The sequence below is a fragment of the Caretta caretta genome, chromosome 3 (genome assembly GCF_965140235.1).
Source record: "Caretta caretta isolate rCarCar2 chromosome 3, rCarCar1.hap1, whole genome shotgun sequence".
NCBI classification, from domain to species: Eukaryota; Metazoa; Chordata; order Testudines; family Cheloniidae; genus Caretta; species Caretta caretta.
This window is the reverse complement of record NC_134208.1, coordinates 1247838-1269768: the sequence shown is the minus strand read 5'-3', so window position 1 is coordinate 1269768 and position 21931 is coordinate 1247838. Positions and strand designations below refer to the sequence as shown.

Sequence of the window (21931 nt, the reverse complement as noted above, 5' to 3'; positions counted from 1 at the left end):
GCACCTAAGTTATCGTTGTTATTGGAACAAGGAGGTTAGCCTGGCCTCTGATTGATACATGGCTAGATTTACCTCGCTGCACCTTCTCTGTGAGTGACTGCAGTGTGACCTAGAGGAATGAGTCCCCTAGACAGGGGAGGAGGCAAATGAGTACAAAACAAATCTGGTCTATTTCTTGTTTTGACCCACTCCATCTATCTTTTACATCTTTGGCTGGCAGCAGACGGTGCAGAAGGACTGCATGCCATCCACATCTCATGGCTGCTTGGCAGAAGATGGTACAGTACGCCTGCTAGCCATCCCCATCTCTTGCCTGCCTGGCAGAAGATGGTGCAATACGACTGCTAGCAATCCTCATCTCTTGCCTGCCTGGCAGAAGATGGTACAGTACGACTGCTAGCAGTCCGTATCGCCTGCCTGCTCACCATAAGACGGTTCAATAGGACTGACTGCAGGACTAAAGAGAATGACCTGGTCAAGTCACTCCAAATTTAGTCCCTGCGCCCATGTCTGCCCAGGCGCTCCCAGCCGACGCGGCCAGGAGCACCTCGGACACGATGAGGACGACTACCAATCGTATTGCACCGTCTGCTGCCAGAAGGCAAGGGGTTGCTGCTACTGTGCAGCAAAGCCGTACCGCGTCTGCCAGCACCCAGGAGACATAGGGTGACGGTTACCTGAGCGGGCTCCATGCTTGCTGTGGTATGGCGTCTGCACAGGTAACTCAGGAAAAAAGGCGCGAAATGATTGTCTGCCCTTGCTTTCACGGAGGGAGGGAGGGAACGGGGGCCTGACGACACGTACCCAGAACCACCCGCGACAATGTTTTAGCCCCATCAGAGCGCTCCATTGTGACTGCTCTGGACAGCACTCTCAGATGCCCGATTGTTTGCCATTGCTCTGACGCTGGGAGGGGCGCTTACAGGGTTGGCTTCAGGGAGCTAAAATCAACAAAGGGGGTGGCTTTACATCAAGGAGTATTTCAGGCAGGACTTCACAGAGGGTTCCAATAAGAAATGGTGCACCTAAGTTATTGTCCTTATTGGAGCAAGAAGGTTAGCCTGGCCTCTGATTGATACATGGCTAGATTTACCTCGCTGCATCTTGACTGCAGTGTGATCTAGAAGAATGAGTCCCCTAGACAGGGGAGGGGGGGGAAGCAAATGAGTACAAAACAAATCTGGTCTATTTCTTGTTTTGACCCACTCCATCTATCTTTTACATCTTTGGCTGGCAGCAGACGGACTGCATGCCATCCACATCTCATGACTGCTCGGCAGAAGATGGTACAGCACGACTGCTAGCAGTCCGTATCGCCTGCCCGCTCACCATAAGACGGTTCAATAGGACTGACTGCAGGACTAAAGAGAATGACCTGGTCAAGTCACTCCAAATTTAGTCCCTGTGCCCATGTCTGCCCAGGCGCTCCTGATCGACCTCACAGAGGCGACCAGGAGCACCTCAGACATGACGATGACGGCTACCAGTCGTACTGTACCGTCTGCTGCCACAAGGCAAGGGGTTGCTGCTACTGTGTAGCAATGCCGTACCGCGTCTGCCAGCACCCAGGAGACATAGGGTGACGGTTACCTGAGCGGGCTCCATGCTTGCCATGGTATGGCGTCTGCACAGGTAACTCAGGAAAAAAGACGCGAAATGATTGTCTGCCCTTGCTTTCACGGGGGGAGGGAGGGAACGGGAGGCTGACGATATGTACCCAGAACCACCCGCGACAATGTTTTAGCCCCATCAGGCATTGGGATCTCAACCCAGAATTCCAATGGGCAGCGGAGACTGCGGGAACTGTGGGATAGCTACCCACAGTGCAACGCTCCGGAAGTCGACGCTTGCCTCGGTACTGTGGAAGCGCTCCGCCGAGTTAATGCACTTAATGCACTTAGAGCATTTACTGTGGGGACACACACACTCGAATTTATAAAACCGATTTCTAAAAAACCGACTTCTATAAATTCGACCTTATTCCGTAGTGTAGACATACCCAAAGGAGCCACAAGTCCTCCTTTTCTTTTTGCGAATACAGACTAACCTGATTGTCAGTTAAGTGTTTCTTGTTTGTGCGCTTACTGAGAACAGTCCTTTCTCAAGAAGCTGACCAAATGCTTCACTGAGGCTCCTTGACAGGTTTCAGAGTAACAGCCGTGTTAGTCTGTATTCGCAAAAAGAACAGGAGGACTTGTGGCACCTTAGAGACTAACCAATTTATTTGAGCATGAGCTTTCGTGAGCTACAGCTCACTTCATCGGATGCATACCGTGGAAACTGCAGCAGACTTTATATACACACAGAGAATATGAAAAAATACCTCCTCCCACCCCACTGTCCTGCTGGTAATAGCTTATCTAAAGTGATCATCAAGTTGGGCCATTTCCAGCACAAATCCAGGTTTTCTCACCCTCCATCCCCCCACACAAATTCACTCTCCTGCTGGTGATAGCCCATCCAAAGTGACAACTCTCTTCACAATGTGCATGATAATCAAGTTGGGCCATTTCCTGCACAAATCCAGGTTCTCTCACCCCCTCACCACATTTGAGATACAAATACATAGCCCATATTCATAACTTCACATACAAAAAAGATATACACATACAGACGGCATAATCCTAACCAGCAAACCATCACCTTGTCATAGACACCTCACATGACAACTTTTGTACAATATTTGCTGCAAATATATAACAGTGGCTGCAACAATGCTGTATACGGTTACAGTTTATGTCAATAACATCAGTTGTATATTAGGAAACACTATTTCACTAGGAGGGTGGTGAAGCACTGGAATGCGTTACCTAGGGAGGTGGTGGAATCTCCTTCCTTAGAGGTTTTTAAGGTCAGGCTTGACAAAGCCCTGGCTGGGATGATTTAGTTGGGGGTTGGTCCTGCTTTGAGCAGGGGGTTGGACAAGATGACCTCCTGAGGTCCCTTCCAACACTGATCTTCTATGATTCTATTTAGTTGCCTTAAAAGTCTTTACTGAGGGTCCTTGTTTCCATTTTTGCTGACACCCACAAAAATTTTTACTAGGTTGCTGGGGCACAATTCCCCTTTACAAAAGCTGTGTTGACTCTTCCCCAGCAAATCGTGTTAATCTGTGTGCCTGATAATTCTGTTCTTTAATATAATTTCTCCCAATCTGCCTTAAACTGAAGTTAGATTTACCCAACTGTAATTGTCAAGATCACCTCTTTTTCAAACTGGCGTTACATTAGCTACCTTCCCAGTCATCTGGGACAGATGTGAGTTTCAGTGTTTGGTTACACACCACAGCTAGTAGCCCTACCATTTCAGATTTGAGTTCCTGCCAAATTCTGAGGTGAATCCCATCTGGTCCTTGTAACTAAATTAGTGTCTAATTTAGTAATTTGTTCTATAATCTCTTCTACTGACACATGTGTGGGGCTGTACTTCAGATGTGTCACCCAGAAAGAACAGCTCTGATGTGGGGAATCTCCCCCACATCCTCTGCAGTGAAGACTGCTGCAAAGAATTAATTTCACTTCCCTGTAATGGCCTTGTCGTCCTTGAGTGCTCCTCTAACACCTTCATCATCTAGTGGCCCCACTGCCTGTACTTAAAAAAAAACTTACTGTTAGTTTTTTGTCTTTAGCAAGTTCCTTCATGGCCTGCCATACTATACTTTCAAACTTACCTGTCAGAGTTTGCTTTCCCTCTTATTAGCCTCACTAGGATTTGACTTCCAGACTTGAAAGGATGCTCTTTTTTTGCTTCTAGTGGCCTCTACTACCCATCTGTTAAGCCATGGTCACATTCTTCTGGTCCTCTCATTGTCTTTGCTGATTTGGGGTACACGTTTAGTCTGAGACGGTACTACGGCGTTTGTAAATAGTCCCCAAGCTGCTTGCCGGCAAGTAACCCTTGTGAACAGTGCCTTTTTACTTCTAACAGCCTTCCTAAGTATCAGGGGGCAGCCGCGTTAGTCTGTATCCACAAAAACCACAGGGAGTCCGGTGGCACCTTAAAGACTAACAGATTTATTTGGGCACAAGCTTTCATGGGTAAAAAACGTTTTTTACCCACGAAAGCTTGTGCCCAAATAAATCTGTTAGTCTTTAAGGTGCCGCCGGACTCCCTGTACCCTTCCTAAGTTTTGTATTGTTCCCCTTTTCCAAGTGAAGTGTTACCATGCTGGAGTTTTTGTATTATTTGCAATACAAGGAGGTTAAATTTAATTACATTGTGGTTGCTTTTACCTTGTAGTTCAGTTATAGTCACTTTTTGGTCCAGATCCTGTGCTCTACTTAGGACTAAATCAAGAATTGCCTCGTCCCTTAGGGGTTGCAGGACAGGCTGCTCCAAGAAACAGGCCTTTATGGGGTCTAGAAATGTTCTCTCTGCGACACGCCCTGAGATAACATTTACTCAGTCATTATGAGGATAGTTGAAATCACCCATTATTATTGCACTTTCTGCTTTTGCAGCCTCTTGGACCACTCCCTTTGGCTCTCGCCATGCAAGTTGGAAGATGGCCTGTCCAAAAATGCTGTCTCACCTCGTAGCTGGTAGGCATTCTGGCCCCTGCTTTTGGTATAAGACAGAGCAGAACTGGACTGCATCATTTGTGGTGGGGGGGCTGTGTTTGCATTTCCCCCCAGCATTTGGTCAAGGGAAGAAAGAGAAAGCTGGCTTCTTGCAGCAGTCCCTCTGCATGCTCTCCCATCCTCAATGTAATTGTATTGGTTTTCTTTCTCGTGGTAGATGGGTGGTGTTTCGATGTGCACAATAAAACCTTTACCATAAATGACCTGGGGAAAAAAATAGCATGTACAGCCAAAAAATGGGGCAGGACGGCCTAGGAAGGGGCACTGCAGCAGAGAATCGAAGGCTTAGAGTGGCTCCCAAACGAAGTATGAGTCTACAATGCAATACTGTTGCGAAAAAAGCAAACGCTGTTCTGGGATTGTTAGCAGGAGTGTTGTAAGCGAAACATGGGAAGTAATTCTTCCCCGCCTCTCCATGCTGATAAGGCTGGAGTATTGTGTCCAGTTGTGGGCACATTACAGAAAAGATCTGGAGAAGTTGGAGAAAGTCCAGAGAAGAGCAACAAAACCCATTAAAGGTCTCAAACCCATGACCTCTGGGGGAAGATTGAAAACATTGGGTTTGTTTCATCTGGAGATGACGGAGGGTGGCATGGTAACAGATTTAAAGTGTGTAAGAAGTTTTTGTAATGCCAACAGATGCCAGTGGGTGGGATTGAACCTAGGACTTCTGCAGCTAAATGCATGAGCCTCTACAGCAGGGGTGGGCAAACTTTTTGGCCCGAGGGCCACATCGGGGTGCGAAACTATATGGAGGGCCGGGCAGAGAATGCTGCGCCTCCCCAAACAGCCTGGCCCCTGCCCCTATCTACCCCCTCCCACTTCCCACACCCTGACTGCCCCCCTCAGAACCCCTGACCCATCCACCCCCCCGCTCCTTGTCCCCTGACCACCCCCTCCCGGGACCCCCCACCCCTAACCACCCCTCCCTCCTTGTCCCCTGACCACCCCCTCCCAGGACCTCCCACCCCTAACCACCCCCCCGGACCCCACCCCCTATCCAACCACCCCCTCCCCAGAACCTCTGCCCCACCCAACTGCCCCCCAGGACCCCTTGCCCCTATCCAACACCCGCCCCCTTACCATGCAGCTGAGAGCAGCAGGAGCTCGCGGTCCTGCCACCCAGAGCCAGCCGCACTGCCCATGCAGCGGTGTAGCTGCAGGGGAGGGGCCGGGGTAGCCTCCCCGGCCAGGAGCTCAAGGGCTGGGCAGGATGGTCCTGAGGGCTGGATGTGGCCTGTGGGCCGTAGTTTGCCCACCTCTGCTCTACTGCATGAGCTAAAAGCTGTGGCAGACTCATTACTCTCTAGTGCTCTGGGTGCCCCAGCACCACGCCAGGAGGTGTGTGGTTACACTTTGAAGAGGAGGAGGATAAATTGTTCTCCTTAACCACTGAGGACAGGATCAAAGGCCATGGGTTCAATTGCAGCCAGGGCGGTTTCGGTTGGACCCCAGAAAAGCGTCCTGCCCGGGGGGTGACGCAGTGGGACGGATTGCCCAGGAAGGCCGTGGAGCCCCCGTCCCCACTGGAGGTTCCCAGAGCCGGCTGGACACCCCCCCGTCAGGGCTGCTCAGACAGTCCGTGGTCCTGCCTCGCTGCGGGGGACAGGAGCAGATGCCTCTGGAGGGCCCGTCCAGCCCTAGGGTGCTGAGAGCCTCTGGGAGACGCTGTAATGCACTGGCCCCGACGGGCCTGCCAGGGGATGCCCACTGCCCAGCCTGGAGCCCCCTCCCGCACCCCAAATCCCTCACCCACAGCCCCGCACCAGAGCCCTCACCCCCCTCTGCACCCCAATCCTCAGTCCCAGCCTGGAGCCCCCTCCCGCACCCCAAATCCCTCACCCACAGCCCCGCACCAGAACCCTCACCCCCCTCCACACCCCAACCCTCAGCCCCAGCCTGGAGCCCCCTCCCGCACTCCGAACCCCTCAGCCCCAGCCTGGAGCCCCCTCACGCACCCCAAATCCCTCACCCACAGCCCCACACCAGAGCCCTCACCCCTCTCCACACCCCAACCCTCAGCCCCAGCCTGGAACCCCCTCCCGCACCCCAAATCCCTCACCCACAGCCCCACACCAGAGCCCTCACCCCCCTCCACACCCCAACCCTCAGCCCCAGCCTGGAACCCCCTCCTGCACCCCAAATCCCTCACCCACAGCCCCGCACCAGAGCCCTCACCCCCCTCCACACCCCAATCCTCAGTCCCAGCCTGGAACCCCCTCCCGCACCCCAAATCCCTCACCCACAGCCCCGCACCAGAGCCCTCACCCCCCTCCACAACCCAACCCTCAGCCCCAGCCTGGAGCCCCCTCCCGCACTCCGAACCCCTCAGCCCCAGCCTGGAGCCCCCTCCCGCACCCCAAATCCCTCACCCACAGCCCCACATCAGAGCCCTCACCCCCCTCCACACCCCAACCCTCAGCCCCAGCCTGGAGCCCCCTCCTGCACCCTGAACCCCTCACTTCTGGCCCCACCCCAGAGCCTGCACCCCCAGCTGAGCCAGCGGGGTGAAACTAAGCCAGTCAGTGGGGGGGGGAGGGCGAGCGATGGGGGGATGGCGGGTGGGCCCTCGGAGGAGGGGCGGGCAGGGGTGTCTGGTCTGAGCAGAGAGTTGGGGGAGGGCAGAGCCGACAAGGCTCCCCCGGCACCACTGGGCTCCGGCAAAGCAGCGCGGCCTCGCCCGCGGGCCCTGGGAACTCCCGCCGTGCCCGCCAAGGCGAGCTCGGAGCCGGGGCGGGGCTCGCTCGGGGCGCGCTCGGGAGCTCGGAGGCGGGGCGGGGCTCGCTCGGGGCGGGCTCGGGGGCTCGGAGGCGGGGCGGGGCTCGCTCGGGGCGGGCTCGGGGGCTCGGAGTCGGGGGCGGGGCTCGCTCGGGGCTCGTTCGGGAGCTCGGAGGCGGGGCGGGGCTCGCTCGGGGCGGGCTCGGGGGCTCGGAGGCGGGGCGGGGCTCGCTCGGGGCGGGCTCGGGGGCTCGGAGTCGGGGGCGGGGCTCGCTCGGGGCTCGTTCGGGAGCTCGGAGGCGGGGCGGGGCTCGCTCGGGGCGGGCTCGGGAGATCGGAGGCGGGGCGGGGCTCGCTCGGGGCGGGCTCGGAGGCGGGGCGGGGCTCGCTCGGGAGCTCGGAGGCGGGGCGGGGCTCGCTCGGGGCGGGCTCGGGAGCTCGGAGGCGGGGCGGGGCTCGCTCGGGGCGGGCTCGGGAGCTCGGAGGCGGGGCGGGGCTCGCTCGGGGCGGGCTCGGGAGCTCGGAGGCGGGGCGGGGCTCGCTCGGGGCGGGCTCGGAGGCGGGGCGGGGCTCGCTCGGGAGCTCGGAGGCGGGGCGGGGCTCGCTCGGGGCGGGCTCGGGAGCTCGGAGGCGGGGCGGGGCTCGCTCGGGGCGGGCTCGGAGGCGGGGCGGGGCTCGCTCGGGAGCTCGGAGGCGGGGCGGGGCTCGCTCGGGGCGGGCTCGGGAGCTCGGAGGCGGGGCGGGGCTCGCTCGGGGCGGGCTCGGGAGCTCGGAGGCGGGGCGGGGCTCGCTCGGGGCGGGCTCGGAGGCGGGGCGGGGCTCGCTCGGGGCGGGCTCGGAGGCGGGGCGGGGCTCGCTCGGGAGCTCGGAGGCGGGGCGGGGCTCGCTCGGGGCGGGCTCGGGAGCTCGGAGGCGGGGCGGGGCTCGCTCGGGGCGGGCTCGGGAGCTCGGAGGCGGGGCGGGGCTCGCTCGGGGCGGGCTCGGGAGCTCGGAGGCGGGGCGGGGCTCGCTCGGGGCGGGCTCGGAGGCGGGGCGGGGCTCGCTCGGGAGCTCGGAGGCGGGGCGGGGCTCGCTCGGGGCGGGCTCGGGAGCTCGGAGGCGGGGCGGGGCTCGCTCGGGGCGGGCTCGGGAGCTCGGAGGCGGGGCGGGGCTCGCTCGGGGCGGGCTCGGAGGCGGGGCGGGGCTCGCTCGGGGCGGGCTCGGAGGCGGGGCGGGGCTCGCTCGGGAGCTCGGAGGCGGGGCGGGGCTCGCTCGGGGCGGGCTCGGGAGCTCGGAGGCGGGGCGGGGCTCGCTCGGGGCGGGCTCGGAGGCGGGGCGGGGCTCGCTCGGGAGCTCGGAGGCGGGGCGGGGCTCGCTCGGGGCGGGCTCGGGAGCTCGGAGGCGGGGCGGGGCTCGCTCGGGGCGGGCTCGGGAGCTCGGAGGCGGGGCGGGCTCGCTCCGTCCGCATCCGGCCCCTCCCGCGCAGGCCGGCGTAGTCCCCGCACGCGGCGCCGCGTCCCCGCAGCCGCCGCGGCCTCCCCGCCCCGCGCCCACGTGCCCGGCCCCGCCATGGGCTGCCTGGTGCTGCAGGACGGGGCCGTTCTGCGGGGCCGCCCCTTCGGGGCTGCGCGCTCCGCCGCCGGGGAAGTGGGTGAGTGGGGCGGGGGCGGCCTGGCGGAGCCCGGGGGGGATGCGGGAATGGGGGGCAGGCCCGGTGCGGAGAAGGGAATGGGGGGCAGGCCCTGGCGGAGCCCGGGGGGGGGCAGAGCCGGGTGGGGGGAAGGAAATGGGGGGCAGGCCCTGGCCGAGCCGGTGGGGGGATGCGGGAATGGGGGGCAGGCCCCGGGGGGTCGGGGGGTGGGAAAGGCTCCATTCGATCCTGTGCCCAGCCCCGCACTGCTCCCCCCAGCACTGCAGCGTGCCCCAGCGGCGCAGGGTCCCTCCTCTCCCCAGGCCGGGTGCGGGGGGTGCCCCGTGCCTGGGGCAGGGTGCCCAGCGGAGGGGGCAGCTCTAGAGCCCAGGGGAGGGGGTTCCTGGTGCTAGGCTGCAGCCTTTGGCAGCATGCTCCAGTCGCTGGGGACGCTTCGTTTGCTGTGCCCAGCCTGGCAGAGCCGTGCTGTGCCAATAGGGCCGGGGGGGTGCGGTGCCGTGCTCCGGGGTCCTGCCCACCCTGGCAGAGCCGTGCTGTGCCAATAGGGCCGGGGGGGGGTGCGGTGCTGTGCTCCGGGGTCCTGCCCAGCCTGGCAGAGCCGTGCTGTGCCAATAGGGCCGGGGGGGGGTGCGGTGCCGTGCTCCGGGGTCCTGCCCACCCTGGCAGAGCCATACTGTGCCAATAGGGCCGGGGGGGGTGCGGTGCCGTGCTCCGGGGTCCTGCCCACCCTGGCAGAGCCGTGCTGTGCCAATAGGGCCGGGGGGTGGTGCGGTGTCGTGCTCCGGGGTCCTGCCCACCCTGGCAGAGCCATGCCGTGCTGAGTGCAGTTTCTCCTTCCTCCCCTGGGCTGCAGTCTTCCAGACCGGCATGGTGGGTTACCTCGAGGCCTTGACAGACCCCTCGTACAAATCCCAGATCCTGGTGCTGACCTACCCTCTGATTGGGAACTACGGCGTCCCGCAGGATGAGCCCGACCAGTGCGGCCTCAGCCGGGTGAGCGCCGGGCCAGGGGTGGGGCGCGGGGACGGTTGGCACCTGGGGGCTGCTGCAGGTGCCTGGATGAAGCTGCGGGGCGGGTGGAAGTTGCTGAGGGCCGGGCAGCAGCCATGCCCACAGCCATAGGGCAGAGCAGTCCTGATTCCCACAGGGGCCCCGTGGCAGCCGGCACAGCCGACTTCCCCTGCCCTGAGTGGTGGGGCTGGGGGCTGGCGAGGCCCTGGACTCTCCCGGGACAGGCGGGTGGCTAGTGTCTTGCGGGGGGTGGAGGGGGGGGGGAGAGGTGCTGTGGCAACTGAGCCTGGCGGGTGGGGCTTGTGGGCGCCCTGTGCCCGTGCTGTGCCGGGGCCCAGAGCAGCCTGCTGCTAAGGAGAGGCTGGGGCCCCAGGGGAAGGCCCTGCCGAGTCCTGTGAGGTGCCTGCCTGGAATGGGCTGCCCCAGGCAGCCCCAGTCCCCGCCCATGGCTGTCTGCCTTGCAGCTCTGCGACAGCAGGGCCCTGCCCGTCTCCCATGGGGCCAGCAAGACAGAACATGGGCCTGGGGCAGCCCCGCATCCAGAGCGCCCTCTGGCAGGGGGCTAGGGCCAGCCTGCATCTCTGTAGTGTGCCAGGCGTGGGGAGGGGTTCCCAGAGGCTGCTGTGGCCAGCGTGCAGGGGCAGGTGGGTGGGAGCCCCCCCGTGACACGGTGTTCTCCCTCCCCGGGGCACTCACTCCAGCTGGCGGCCCCCTGTGAGGTGGGAGTGGGGCCTGTGGGTGACAGGGAGTACTCGGTCACGGCAGCCCTTGCCTGGGGTGGGGGCAGCCCCCTGCATGCTCGGGCATTCGCTGGGGTCCCGCAGAGCTCGCCCTGGCTCCCACCTAGCTCACCCCTCTCTGCGCCCGCAGTGGTTCGAGTCCAGCAAGATCCACGTGTCGGCGCTGATCGTGGGCGAGTGCTCGCAGATCCCCAGCCACTGGAGTGCCGCGTGCTCGCTGGACCAGTGGCTGAAGGAGCAGAACATTCCCGGGCTGGAAGGTGGGGAGCAGGAGGGGGCGAGGGCTGGGGCTGAGCGGGTGGGCGGGCTGGGGGCTGGGAAGGGGGTGAGATGGGAGCTTTGGGGTGGATGGTGAGGGGGCAGGGGCTCTAGGTTGGAGGAGGAGGGGGGTTGGGGACAGGAGGCAGGGGCTCCTGGCTGGAGGAGGGGCCAGGCTGGGGGAGGGGGTGGTGGGAGGAGGGGCTCCCGGCTGGGGAGCGGGGGCAGGGGGTGGTGGGGGGAGGGGCTCCCGGCTGGGGAGCGGGGGCAGGGGGTGGTGGGGGGAGGGGCTCCTGGCTGGGGAGCGGGGGGAGGGGGCGGGGGGAGGAGGGGCTCCCGGCTGGGGGGCGGGGGCTGGCGCTCACGCTGGGATCCCTGCCAGGGGTGGACACCAGGGCTCTGACGAAGAGGATCCGGGAGAAGGGGACGCTGCTGGGCAGGCTGGTGCTGGATGGGGGCCAAGAGAGGAGCCTGCCCTTCGAGGACCCCAACAAGCGGCACCTGGTGCAGGAGGTGTCATTGAAGGTACAGCTGGGCCCGCCCCGTCGCCCCTCCCTGCATGGGGCTGGGTCTTGGGGCACTGGGCTGTCCGGGGGAAGGCGATGGATGGGGGCAGGGCTGAGCCTAGCCTTGGGGGGGCCGTGGGGTGTCCAGTGTAGGAGCCAAGGACTTCCCCCCGCCGGGGGTGCCGATGTGGCGGTTTTCTGTAACGCCTGCCGGCCTCGCCCAGCGCTGGCCTGCGCTGGGACTGGCCGTGGGCTGAGGTATGGCGCTTGTTGCGGGGGGGAGGGTGTTACCGGGAGTTGGACGAAGCCCCCCACCCCTCGATGGCTGCACTGGTACAGACGTGCCCTCCGTTCCCCTGCGGGGTGCGTCATGTTGGCTCCTGGGGCCACGCAGGACGCGAGGGGGGCGTCGCCTGGCTGGCCGGGCCGTGGTGAATGGGGTCCGCTGGCACGTGCTGCGAGTGACCCCGTGGCTGCGGGGAACCCGCCGTGGGAGACGCTGGAAAGCCCCGGTGACCTGGACACGCATGGCCCTGGAGGAAGGTCCCTCCCCCTGCCCCCCCCAGCGGGCGCCTGAGTAAAGGCCCCCCCGGAGAGAAGGAAGGGCTGAGGGAATGTCTGTGCTTCACACGGGGTGGTGCTTTCCCCTCGGTCTGGCCAAGCCACTGCCCGACAGGCAGGAGCAGGGCCGGATTGACCTCGTGTGGGTCTCGGTCCCCTCCCTCTGCCCCGCCGTGCTGCGCCCCGAGGCCCTGCCTGCTGCTTGTGGGGGTGGGGGGTTGGTGGTGGAGAGCAGTGGGGTGGGCGGGGCCACGGAAGAGGCTGAGCGGGGGCGGGGTTTCAGTGTGGGCCAGGGCCCGGTCTGGGGGCCAGGGCCCTTCTGAGTCTGGCCCGGGCACCACGGTGCCATGGGCACCATTGCAAACCCAGTGCTGGCTGGGAGGGAGGCAGGCCGACAGGAGAAGCCTTTCGCTGTCTGCGCGGGCGGCTGGGTCGGCAGAGCTGCGTCTCTGGGTTTTCCACGCCCCGAGAGATGCCGCTCCGCCCAGGGACGTTCCTAGTGCAGACCAGGCCAGGCAGGGACTGAAGAGGGGGATGCCGGAGGAAGTGGGCACTGAAGCAGGTGTCCGAGGGAGAGACGGAGCCCCAAGCAGAGTCACTCCCGTTTGGCTGGCGGGTGGCTCTGGCTGGACCAGAATGGACCAGTTTTAACCTGGGTTTCTCCAGGCTAAGCTGAGACCTGCCGATGCTGCTTCCGGGCGGCGAATAAACCCTGCTTGGTTTGCAAAGCGCCCGGTGGTGTCATTCCAAGTCCTGGCTGGGTGTCCCTGAGGAGTGGGCAGGTCTCTCCCAGGCGTCTGGGTCACGCGGGCTCAGCTCCTGTGCCAAGCCGGGGGCTGGAGCCAGGGAGGCCGCGTGGCCGACCCTCGGGAAGAGTGGGACCCTGGGGGCTCTGGCCCATTGAGGGGGTCCCATAAGAGACTGTTCCCAAGCTGGGGCGTAGTATCTGTCCTGTGGATCTGTGACACTGGGCTCCTCCCCTCACCCCATCCCCTTCTCCCCTCCGCTCCGGGGTGGGGCAGGGAGTGCGCGGGCAGTGGTTGCTGTGGGGCTCTTGGCTGGCCTGCCACTGGCCTCCTTTGTCCCATCTCCCCGCAGGAGCCCAGAGTGTTCAACCCTGGCGGCTCGGTCAGGATCACAGCTGTGGATTGTGGCCTGAAGTACAACCAGATCCGATGTCTGTGCCAGCGGGGGGCGGCTGTGACCGTGGTGCCCTGGGACCACCCCTTGGACAGCGCAGGTGAGGGGCATCAGTGGGAGCAGCTGAGGGCGGCGTGCCCGGCATGCGTGGGGTGCTGGGGATGGCTGAGGGTGGGGTCCCTGGTGCTGAAGGGGCAGGGAGCTGCTGAGGCAGGGGCAGGCGGGGGCTGGGGCGCTGTGGGGGAACGCGGGAGCTGGGATATCAGGGAGGCTGCGGGGGACCATGGGTGCTGCCCTGCTGCTGACCCGTCCTGTCCCTGCAGAGTTTGACGGGCTGTTCATCAGCAATGGGCCCGGGGACCCACTCTCGTGCCAGAAGACCATCGCCAGCCTGCGCCGGCTGCTGGGCGAGCCCCAGCCCAAGCCCGTCTTCGGGATCTGCCTGGGGCACCAGCTGCTCGCGCTGGCCATCGGCGCCAAGACCTACAAGATGAAGTGAGTGTGTGGGGGTTGGGCCCCGCAGGCAGCCCTGCCCCCGCCCCACAGCGCGCCCGGCGTGGCGCTGGGGCTGCTGGAGCAAGGTGGGCTCGGCAGAGCCGCCGTACACGGAGGCAGAGCTGGGCCAAGGCCCGCACAGCGAGTCCCTGTGAACGGAAGGGTGTCGGATGGTGGGGAGGGTCTCCCGTGGGCTTCCGCAGGGGTCTGTTTTTGTGTAACAGCTCTGCCCGTGCCCCGGATGTAGGAATAGGGCATCCCGGGGGGGAGCTGTCGCAGCACCAGACTCTGGCACGGAGCGCCGTCTCCGGTCTGCCCCGGACACTGTACCCAGCCCGTGGGGTCACTCGGCCGGGGGAGGCTCCATCGCGCCCCTTGCTCCCTGGGCGGAGCCTCGGGCCAGCTGCCCATTCCTGAGGGCAGGGGGCTGTCGCCAGCTAGTCGTGAGCTCCCTAGGGCAGGGGCCGTGTCTCCGCAGCCCCTGGTGGGGCCTGGGCCCTCGCTGACCCCTCCCCTCCCGCCCCCAGGTATGGGAACCGAGGCCACAACCAGCCCTGCATCCACGAGGACTCCCGGCGCTGCTTCATCACCTCACAGAACCATGGCTTCGCGGTGGAGCCGGGCAGCCTGCCCCCGGGCTGGGCCGCGCTCTTCACCAACGCCAACGACCACTCCAACGAGGGCCTGGTGCATGACACCCAGCCCTTCTTCAGGTGGGAGTGCCGGGGGGGACCCTGGGTGCCCCAGGGGAAGGTGTCAGGCCCAGCTGTGCCTGGGGGCCCCCCCAGCGATGTCAGAGAACAGAGGGGCCTGGTTGTGGCATGGCTTGGGGTGCCGCGTGGCAGGGTTTTATCAAGGGCAGGGCAGTGCGTGTCTGGCCCAGGGGGGTGGGGGGATGGGGCGGTGCATGTCTGACCCGGGCTGGTACTCTTACTCCCTTGCAGCGTTCAGTTTCACCCAGAACACCGGGCTGGCCCCACAGACCTCGTGGGCCTCTTTGATGTCTTCCTGGAGACTGTGCAGGACCTGAGCACGGGCAGCCAGAACTCCAGAACAGGTGGGAGCTTGGCCTGGCTCTGGGGGGCGGCTGTGGCTGGTCAGTGCCCTTGGTGCTCTGAGCTGGGTGCTGGCCCATGGGCTGTGCCCTGGGAGGAGACTCCCCCGGGCTTTGCGGCCCAGCCGGTCTCGGGTGGTTCGTGTCGGAGCAGTGCGGGGAGGGTGCTGCCCCCATGGGTGTTGCTATGCCATGCCACCCTCTGAGGCAAGAGCAGGCTCCAGATGAGGGGCCTCTGGAAGTGACTGGAGCCATGTGGGCACCTCTAGGGAATGTCTTTCTGAGCCCCTCATGATGCCATGGGCAAAGGCACCAGATGCCCCCCTGGGCTGCTTGCCCCGGGGAGCCAGACCCAGCTCCATGGAGGTTCCTGGCCTCTCCGCCTCATCAGAAGCACTAGTCTCAGGCTGCGGCGTGTCTGCCCCATCTTCCCCGCTGGGTGGCACCATCGGGGTGTGGTGACGCTAGCAGGGGGGAGAGCCCAGCACGAGGGGCCTGGAGGGAGGCTGGGTGCTGCCCAAGCTGGGTGTCCACAGTGGGAGTGTGGCCCGAGCCTTGGCCATGCTGAGGATGCGCCTGATCCACTGGTCAGGCTAACGGCAGCCGGGCCTGGCTTTTCTCCCCAGTGCGAGAGAGACTGCGGGAGTGGCTGGCCTACAAGGAGCCCCCGGCGGACGGGGACACAGCCCGGCCCCGCAAGGTGCTTATCCTGGGCTCGGGGGGCCTCTCCATTGGGCAGGCCGGAGAGTTTGACTACTCGGGCTCGCAGGTGAGTCCCCTGGCTGCTCCCAGCCCTTGGGTCATGGCCTTGCTTGGGCTCCAGGCACGGAGAGGTGGTGCAGGGACACAGTGGGGCTGCAGAGTGAGAGGGTGGCAGAGGGATATGAGAGCAGAGGGGTTAGTGCAAAGGGGGCGGGGGTGGGGGGGCTGTGACACCCCCCCAGAGTACAAGCTAGACTGGAACTGCTGTGTCCCCTTAGCCCTGTAGCCCATGCCGGTTCTAGCACTGCTCTCCTAGTGACCAGCAGCCCCTCCAGGCTTTGCTCTCGAGCCATCTGCATGGAGAGGCTCCCCAGTGAAGTGCCGCTCATGACCAGTATACGGGGAGACACCCATAAACCCCTCCAGCCTTGCACCCCAGAAATGTGCGTCTCCACTGCTCAATGCGGGCGCATTAATTAGTCCGTCACAGAGCAATGGATATTCCCCTGCTCACGCTGTTTTTGATCAAACGTTGAACCAAGCGTATTAACTGGGGCCCGATAGCGGGGAAGTGATTATGAGCAGTATGGGCCTAGAAGGTCGGAAGTGGTTACAACAAGAATAGAAGCCAGAGCTGCGATCTAGTTCTCACGCTTTGCCAAGGCGAGTCATTGGAAGAGCAGAACAAGCTGCTTCACCGTACGCTGCGATGTCTCCTTTTGGCCCGGGACCCCTCCCCCCAGTTCAGCATTAGCTCTTTGCCTTTCCGGGGTCACGTGGCCTGGGCAGAGATTCCCCCCATTTCTACTCTGACCCTTTGTCCTGGAAAAGTCTCTGCTGGGTCATAGGGCCAGGCAGTGCCGTGGCCTGCGTGAGCTGCCAAGTGTCCTTCAGGGGAATAGTCAATTTCTTGTTTCCAGATCCCCTGCTGGTGGCTCTCTGGTTAAGCAAAAAGAACAGGAGGACTCGTGGCACCTTAGAGACTAACAGATTTGAGCATAAGCTTTCGTGAGCTACAGCTCACTTCATCGGATGCATCTAATGCTTATGCTCAAATAAATGTTAGTCTCTAAGGTGCCACAAGTCCTCCTGTTCTTTTTGCGGATGCAGACTAACAGGGCTGCTACTCTGAAACCTGATTAAGCAGTTCAGTTTCTCAACACCTGCGTTCAGTCCCTTTGTTTGTCAGGGGCTAGTCAGCGTCCCTTCCCCAGACTCACAACACGGGTCAGTAACTGAGCGGATTTCACAACTTCATTGATGATGCTGATGCCCACGTATTAGCAGGACAGTGACTCTCAACAGATCAGGTCTTCTCAAATCATGCCTCGTGAGGCATGATTTGTGCAACACACACAATCGTATACAAGTGGTGAACTATGGGGATTAGAGGGGGTTATTTTGAGGTACAGTGTCACGGAGTTAGTGCAAAGGGGGGAGAGGGGATAGGTGCAAAGGGGCAGAAGGTGGCAGAAGGATATTGGAACAGAAGGATTGGGGTGAAGGGGCAGAGGGTGGTGGAGGGATACTAGGGCAGTAGGGTTGGGGTGAAGGGGCAGAGGGTGGTGGAGGGATACTAGGGCAGTAGGGTTGGGGTGAAGGGGCAGAGGGTGGTGGAGGGATACTAGGGCAGTAGGGTTGGGGTGAAGGGGCAGAGGGATATGGGCGGAGGGTTGGGGCGGGTGGCGGAGAGATACGGGGCGGAGGGTTGGGGGGAAGGGGCAGAGGGATACAGGGCGGAAAGTTGGTGGAAGGGGTAGAGGGTGATGGAGGGATATGGGGCGGAGGGATACGGGGCGGAAAGTTGGAGGAAGGGGCAGAGGGTGGTGGAGGGATGTGGGTTGGGGCAGGAGGGCAGAGACACATGGTGTAGGGGCAGAGAGTGGCGGACCGATATGGGGCGGGAGGGTTGGGGCAGAGGGTGTCGGAGGGTTATGGGACAGGAAGGGTGGTGTGAAGGGACAGAGGGTGGCGGAGGGATATGGGGCAGAAGGTTGGGCAAAGGGGCAGAGGGTGGCGGAGGGATGTGGCGGCAGGAGCGTTGGTGTGATGGGGTGAAGGGTTACGGGGGGCGGGATACTATGGGCTGTCACGGTGCTCTCCTCCCCCCTGGCCAGGCCATCAAAGCGCTGAAGGAGGAGAACATCCAGACGGTGCTGATCAACCCCAACATCGCCACGGTGCAGACCTCCAAGGGGCTGGCCGACAAGGTGTACTTCCTGCCCATCACGCCGGAGTACGTCACGCAGGTGAGCCCCAGCCTCGTGGGGAGACTTGTGCACTGGCCTGGGGCTGATGGGAGCCGCCCTGTGGGGTGCAGGGTGTGGCCAGGAGTCCGCGGCTTCCCGAAAACCATTTGGCACGCCGCCCATGAGGAGCTGCCCTGAGGTCAGGGGGCTGGGAGGGATGCTGGCTCTGGGCCGGGCCCCCAATCACAGCCCCTCCCTTGCACCCAGGTGATAAAGAACGAGCGGCCGGACGGCATCCTGCTGACCTTCGGGGGCCAGACAGCACTGAACTGTGGGGTGGCACTGACCCAGGGCGGGGTACTGGCCCGGTACCGGGTGCAGGTGCTGGGCACGCCCATGGCCTCCATCGAGATGACGGAGGATCGCAAGGTCTTTGTGGAGAAGATGGAGGAGATCAACGAGCACGTGGCACCCAGTGAGGCAGCCTCCTCCCTGGAGCAGGTATGGGGGGTCCCTCCCCGGAGGGGCGGTTGTTGGGGATCCCTGGGATCCCCAGGATCCCTGCTGTGCTCCAGCTTTCAGACAGTCCCTCGGAGGAACCCTCCAGTGAGCTAGCCCCCAGGGGGTCCCCCTGTCCCTTTGGGGCCAGCTCCCCAATGACTCTGAGCCCCTGGGCGCCTGCCTCACCCTGTGAGCTCTGCCTAGCGAGTCCAGCTGAGCAGACTCACGGCCCCCCTGCCCCCCTCCCCGCCATTGGCTCCCCCATCCCCCCCACTGTCCCCAAGACCCCCCACTGCCACTGGCTCCCCTGTCCCCCCCATAGCACAACCCCGACACCCTCTGCTCCCCCATCCTCCCCGAGCACCTCTTCCCCCCCCCCCCGTAGCACAGCCCCCACCCTCACTGTTCCCCCATCCCCAGTGCCCCTTGCTCCCCCACAGTGCAGCCCTCGCCCTGCTGCTGCCCTGTGTGGCCCGGCCCGAGCCCTAGTCGGCCCCCCTGACTCCTTGGTTGTGGTCCTGGCAGGCTCAGGCCGCGGCCTCGAGGCTGGGCTACCCGGTGCTGGTGCGCTCGGCCTACGCCCTCGGGGGCCTGGGCTCCGGCTTCGCCAACAGCAAGGAGGAGCTGACGGCGCTGGTGAGCCAGGCCTTCGCGCACACCTCCCAGGTGCTGGTGGACAAGTCCCTGAAGGGCTGGAAGGAGATCGAGTACGAGGTGGTGCGTGACGCCTACAACAACTGCATCACCGTAAGCAGGGGGGCAGGGGGCGCTGCGGTGGGGAGGGAGTTGGCGCGTCCCTAATGCGCCCAGCGGGGAGCTCAGGGTTACAGACGCCCCTGGGCTGGGGAGCCGCCCTGCCCCTTGCAGTGCCCCCCATGCCCAGTGTGCTGGGGCTGTGGGCGTCCGAGGAAGGCAAAGGCCCCAGAGTGCACTGGGCTGCTCGCGGCCAGCGGCCCTTGGAGACCGGGCTGGGGCTGGGGCCCTGCGTCTCTGGCCCAGTCTACACCAGGCTGGGGCGGGTGGGCAGCCTCCCCGCAGCAAGGGGCAGTGGGGTGAAACGCTCCCTCCGGCAGGTCTGTAACATGGAGAACCTGGACCCGCTGGGCATTCACACGGGCGAGTCCATCGTGGTGGCTCCCAGCCAGACGCTGAACGACCGAGAGTACAGCACGCTGCGCCGCACGGCCATCAAGGTGGTCCAGCACCTGGGCATCGTGGGCGAGTGCAACATCCAGTACGCGCTGAACCCCGAGTCGGAGCAGGTGAGAGCTGGCCAGCAGGCCCCAGCATGCATCGCCTGGGGCACGGCGTTCTGGGACAGCCCCACCTTCCCTGCCCCAGCCAGCTGCCCGTGGACCGCCCCGCTCTGGCAGAGCACCCCAGCATCCTTGGCCCGGCTCTGTGCCAGGAGCGGCCGAAACTTCCTAAAAGTGGGGGCCATTGGTGCCTGAACTGAGGCCCTGCCCCCGGGACCCCTTCCCCTGAGGCCCTGCCCTCTCCTTGCTCCTCTCCACTCCTCCTCCATCACTGCTCCTTGCCGGTAAAAAGTGGGAGGGCATAGCCCCCTGACCCTCCCCCCATTCCAGTGCCCCTGCTCTGTGCCCCTGCCCGGCACCGCAGACGGAGGGCAGCTGGAGGAGCCGGGGTCTGGCCAGCTGTAGCAGCTTCTCATGCCCTTCTCTTCGCCCGCAGTATTACATCATTGAGGTAAACGCCCGGCTCTCGCGGAGCTCCGCCTTGGCCAGCAAGGCGACCGGCTACCCACTGGCCTATGTGGCAGCCAAACTGGCTCTGGGCATCCCCCTGCCCGTCCTCAGGTAATGGCTTTGGGGTGGGGCCTGTGGGCCAGCTGCTGAGCGTGACGTCCCCTGGCAGGGCGTGGTGCAGACTCCAGAAGGCTCCCGGCCTGCGGGGTGGGCGCTGCTCACCTGGCCTGCGAGCAGGGCAGCAGCCGGGCCGTGAGCCACTGTAGCCAGGCCCTGGGTCCAGGCCTCCTCAGGGGGTGCTGGGAGGGTCAACCAGGCAGCGGGGGACACGCCTCAGGCAGTCACTGCCCCTTCCAGACCGTGTCCCCCCGCAAAGCCCCGGGCTTGGTAAGTTCCCTCTCCTGGAGCTTTGACCAGTTCAGCTTCAGATGGTACTAGCCGTTGGGCTACCCCTGCTGGACCCGTCTCCTGGAGAGTCATCCTGGGTCCCCAGGCTCAGTTGCCCTGCCCCTCTCACAGCGAGGTCTCCATCTCCCTTTTCCCCCCGGGGGTTTGCCCCATCCTGGGTGTCTGGCCCCTGGGGTGCCCGCTGGTGGGGGCTGGCTGCTGAACCTGCTCTGTCCCCAACCCCACAGGAACTCTGTCACCAATTCCACCACGGCCAACTTTGAGCCCAGCCTGGATTACTGCGTGGTGAAGATCCCGCGCTGGGACCTCAGCAAGTTCCTGCGCGTCAGCACCAAGATCGGCAGCTCCATGAAGAGCGTGGGTGCGTGACACAGCAGGCCCCATGGACCCAGAGACGCCAGGGCCTCCTGGGACCCCACCCCGACCCAAGGCGCCTTCCCCGCGGCCTTTCCGGCTTGGGCGGTGCCTTGGGGGCTTCCCTCCCTTCCCGGCGGGGGGCGGCTTGCTGAGGATTGCCCCCTCGCGGAGGCCGGGCCCTGGCCGCTCACTCTGTCCCCTCTCCTCCCGCAGGGGAGGTCATGGCCATCGGGCGGAACTTCGAGGAGGCCTTCCAGAAGGCGCTGCGCATGGTGGATGAGAACTGCGTCGGCTTTGACCACACCGTGAAGCCAGCCTCCGACGTGGTGAGTGGGGGCGCTGGGGGGGGCTCTGGGGCGTGGGGCGCTCCCATGAGCTCTGGGGGCAGGAGGCATGTCTCCAGCTGATGCTGCCTGAGCGGCTCCCCGTGCTGTCCCGAGTGCCCTGGGGTCCCAGGCTGGGCCCCCCATCAGGGCTGGGGTCTTGGATCCTGACGGAGCTGCTCCCTCCTGGCAGGAGCTGGAGACGCCCACTGACAAACGGATCTTCGTGCTGGCGGCCGCCCTGCGAGCCGGCTACCCCATTGAGAGGCTCTACGAGCTGACCAAGATCGACCGCTGGTTCCTGCACAAGATGAAGAACATCACGGACCACGCGGTGCGGCTGGAGTCCTACCGCGAGGGGCAGAGCCCCATGCCCCCCGACGTGCTCAAGAAAGCCAAGCAGCTGGGCTTCTCCGACAAGCAGGTGGCCTTGGCCGTGCTCAGGTAATGCCTGGGGCAGGGCAGCGGGAGTCAGCCTGGCACTGAGGGAGGGGGCAGGGCATGGTGGCGACCTCCAGCAGCTGCTTCTCTGAGTGGGCACAAGCTGATGGCAGCCGACAGCTCCCAGGATGCGCTGCGGCCTGCTTGGCAGGATCCGCTGGGTGCCAGGTGTCCGGTCGAAAGGGGACCTGTTCGGTATCTGCTCCGGTGTACTGACCGGACACCAAACCGCCCAGTGGGGGCGGTGGTGCTGGGTCATCAACCGGCGCCAGTCCCTGCTCGGCCAGGGCTGCCTCCGACCCACATCTTGTGGTTAGGCACCAGGCTCTGCCTCAGGCTGCAGCCCCTGTCCCAGGCCAGCGGCAGAGGGAGCCCACTGAGGGGGGGGGCAGGGGTTGGAGGTGGAGAGGATGGAGAGTGGAAGGGGGGAAGGGAGAGAGCAGTGGGGTGTGTGTGTGTGTGGGGGGGGATGGGGCCTGGAGGAGCATGGGCGTGGAGGGCCCTAGAGTGGAGTGAGCGGGGGGGCGAGGGCTGGAGGGGCGTGGGCGGGGGGGGCTCTGGGGGGGCCATGGGAGGTGGGGCGGGGCTCCTGCTGCAACGTCTGGCGTTCA

At 63.9% G+C, this 21931-nt stretch overlaps 1 protein-coding gene across 3 annotated transcripts in view; it reads left to right on the top strand.

Annotated features, from left to right (window-relative positions):
* Positions 1–4489: 4489 nt before the first annotated feature.
* Positions 4490–21931, top strand: part of CAD (carbamoyl-phosphate synthetase 2, aspartate transcarbamylase, and dihydroorotase) — a 34293-nt gene continuing 16851 nt past the window's right edge. For 2 of the 3 annotated variants that reach the window (XM_048846144.2, XM_048846143.2), the window contains exons 1-17: positions 8786–8928; positions 9782–9921; positions 10810–10939; positions 11320–11462; positions 13103–13244; positions 13468–13639; positions 14167–14352; positions 14584–14696; positions 15320–15462; positions 17513–17644; positions 17852–18085; positions 18611–18832; positions 19159–19347; positions 19778–19902; positions 20427–20560; positions 20770–20882; positions 21073–21323. In XM_048846144.2, the coding sequence (XP_048702101.2) occupies positions 8847–8928; positions 9782–9921; positions 10810–10939; positions 11320–11462; positions 13103–13244; positions 13468–13639; positions 14167–14352; positions 14584–14696; positions 15320–15462; positions 17513–17644; positions 17852–18085; positions 18611–18832; positions 19159–19347; positions 19778–19902; positions 20427–20560; positions 20770–20882; positions 21073–21323 (2651 nt within the window). In that variant the 5' untranslated portion in view covers positions 8786–8846. Of the gene's footprint in view, positions 4542–8785; positions 8929–9781; positions 9922–10809; positions 10940–11319; positions 11463–13102; positions 13245–13467; positions 13640–14166; positions 14353–14583; positions 14697–15319; positions 15463–17512; positions 17645–17851; positions 18086–18610; positions 18833–19158; positions 19348–19777; positions 19903–20426; positions 20561–20769; positions 20883–21072; positions 21324–21931 lie in introns of those variants that run through there. The other variant, XM_075126257.1, reaches the window with a different exon arrangement.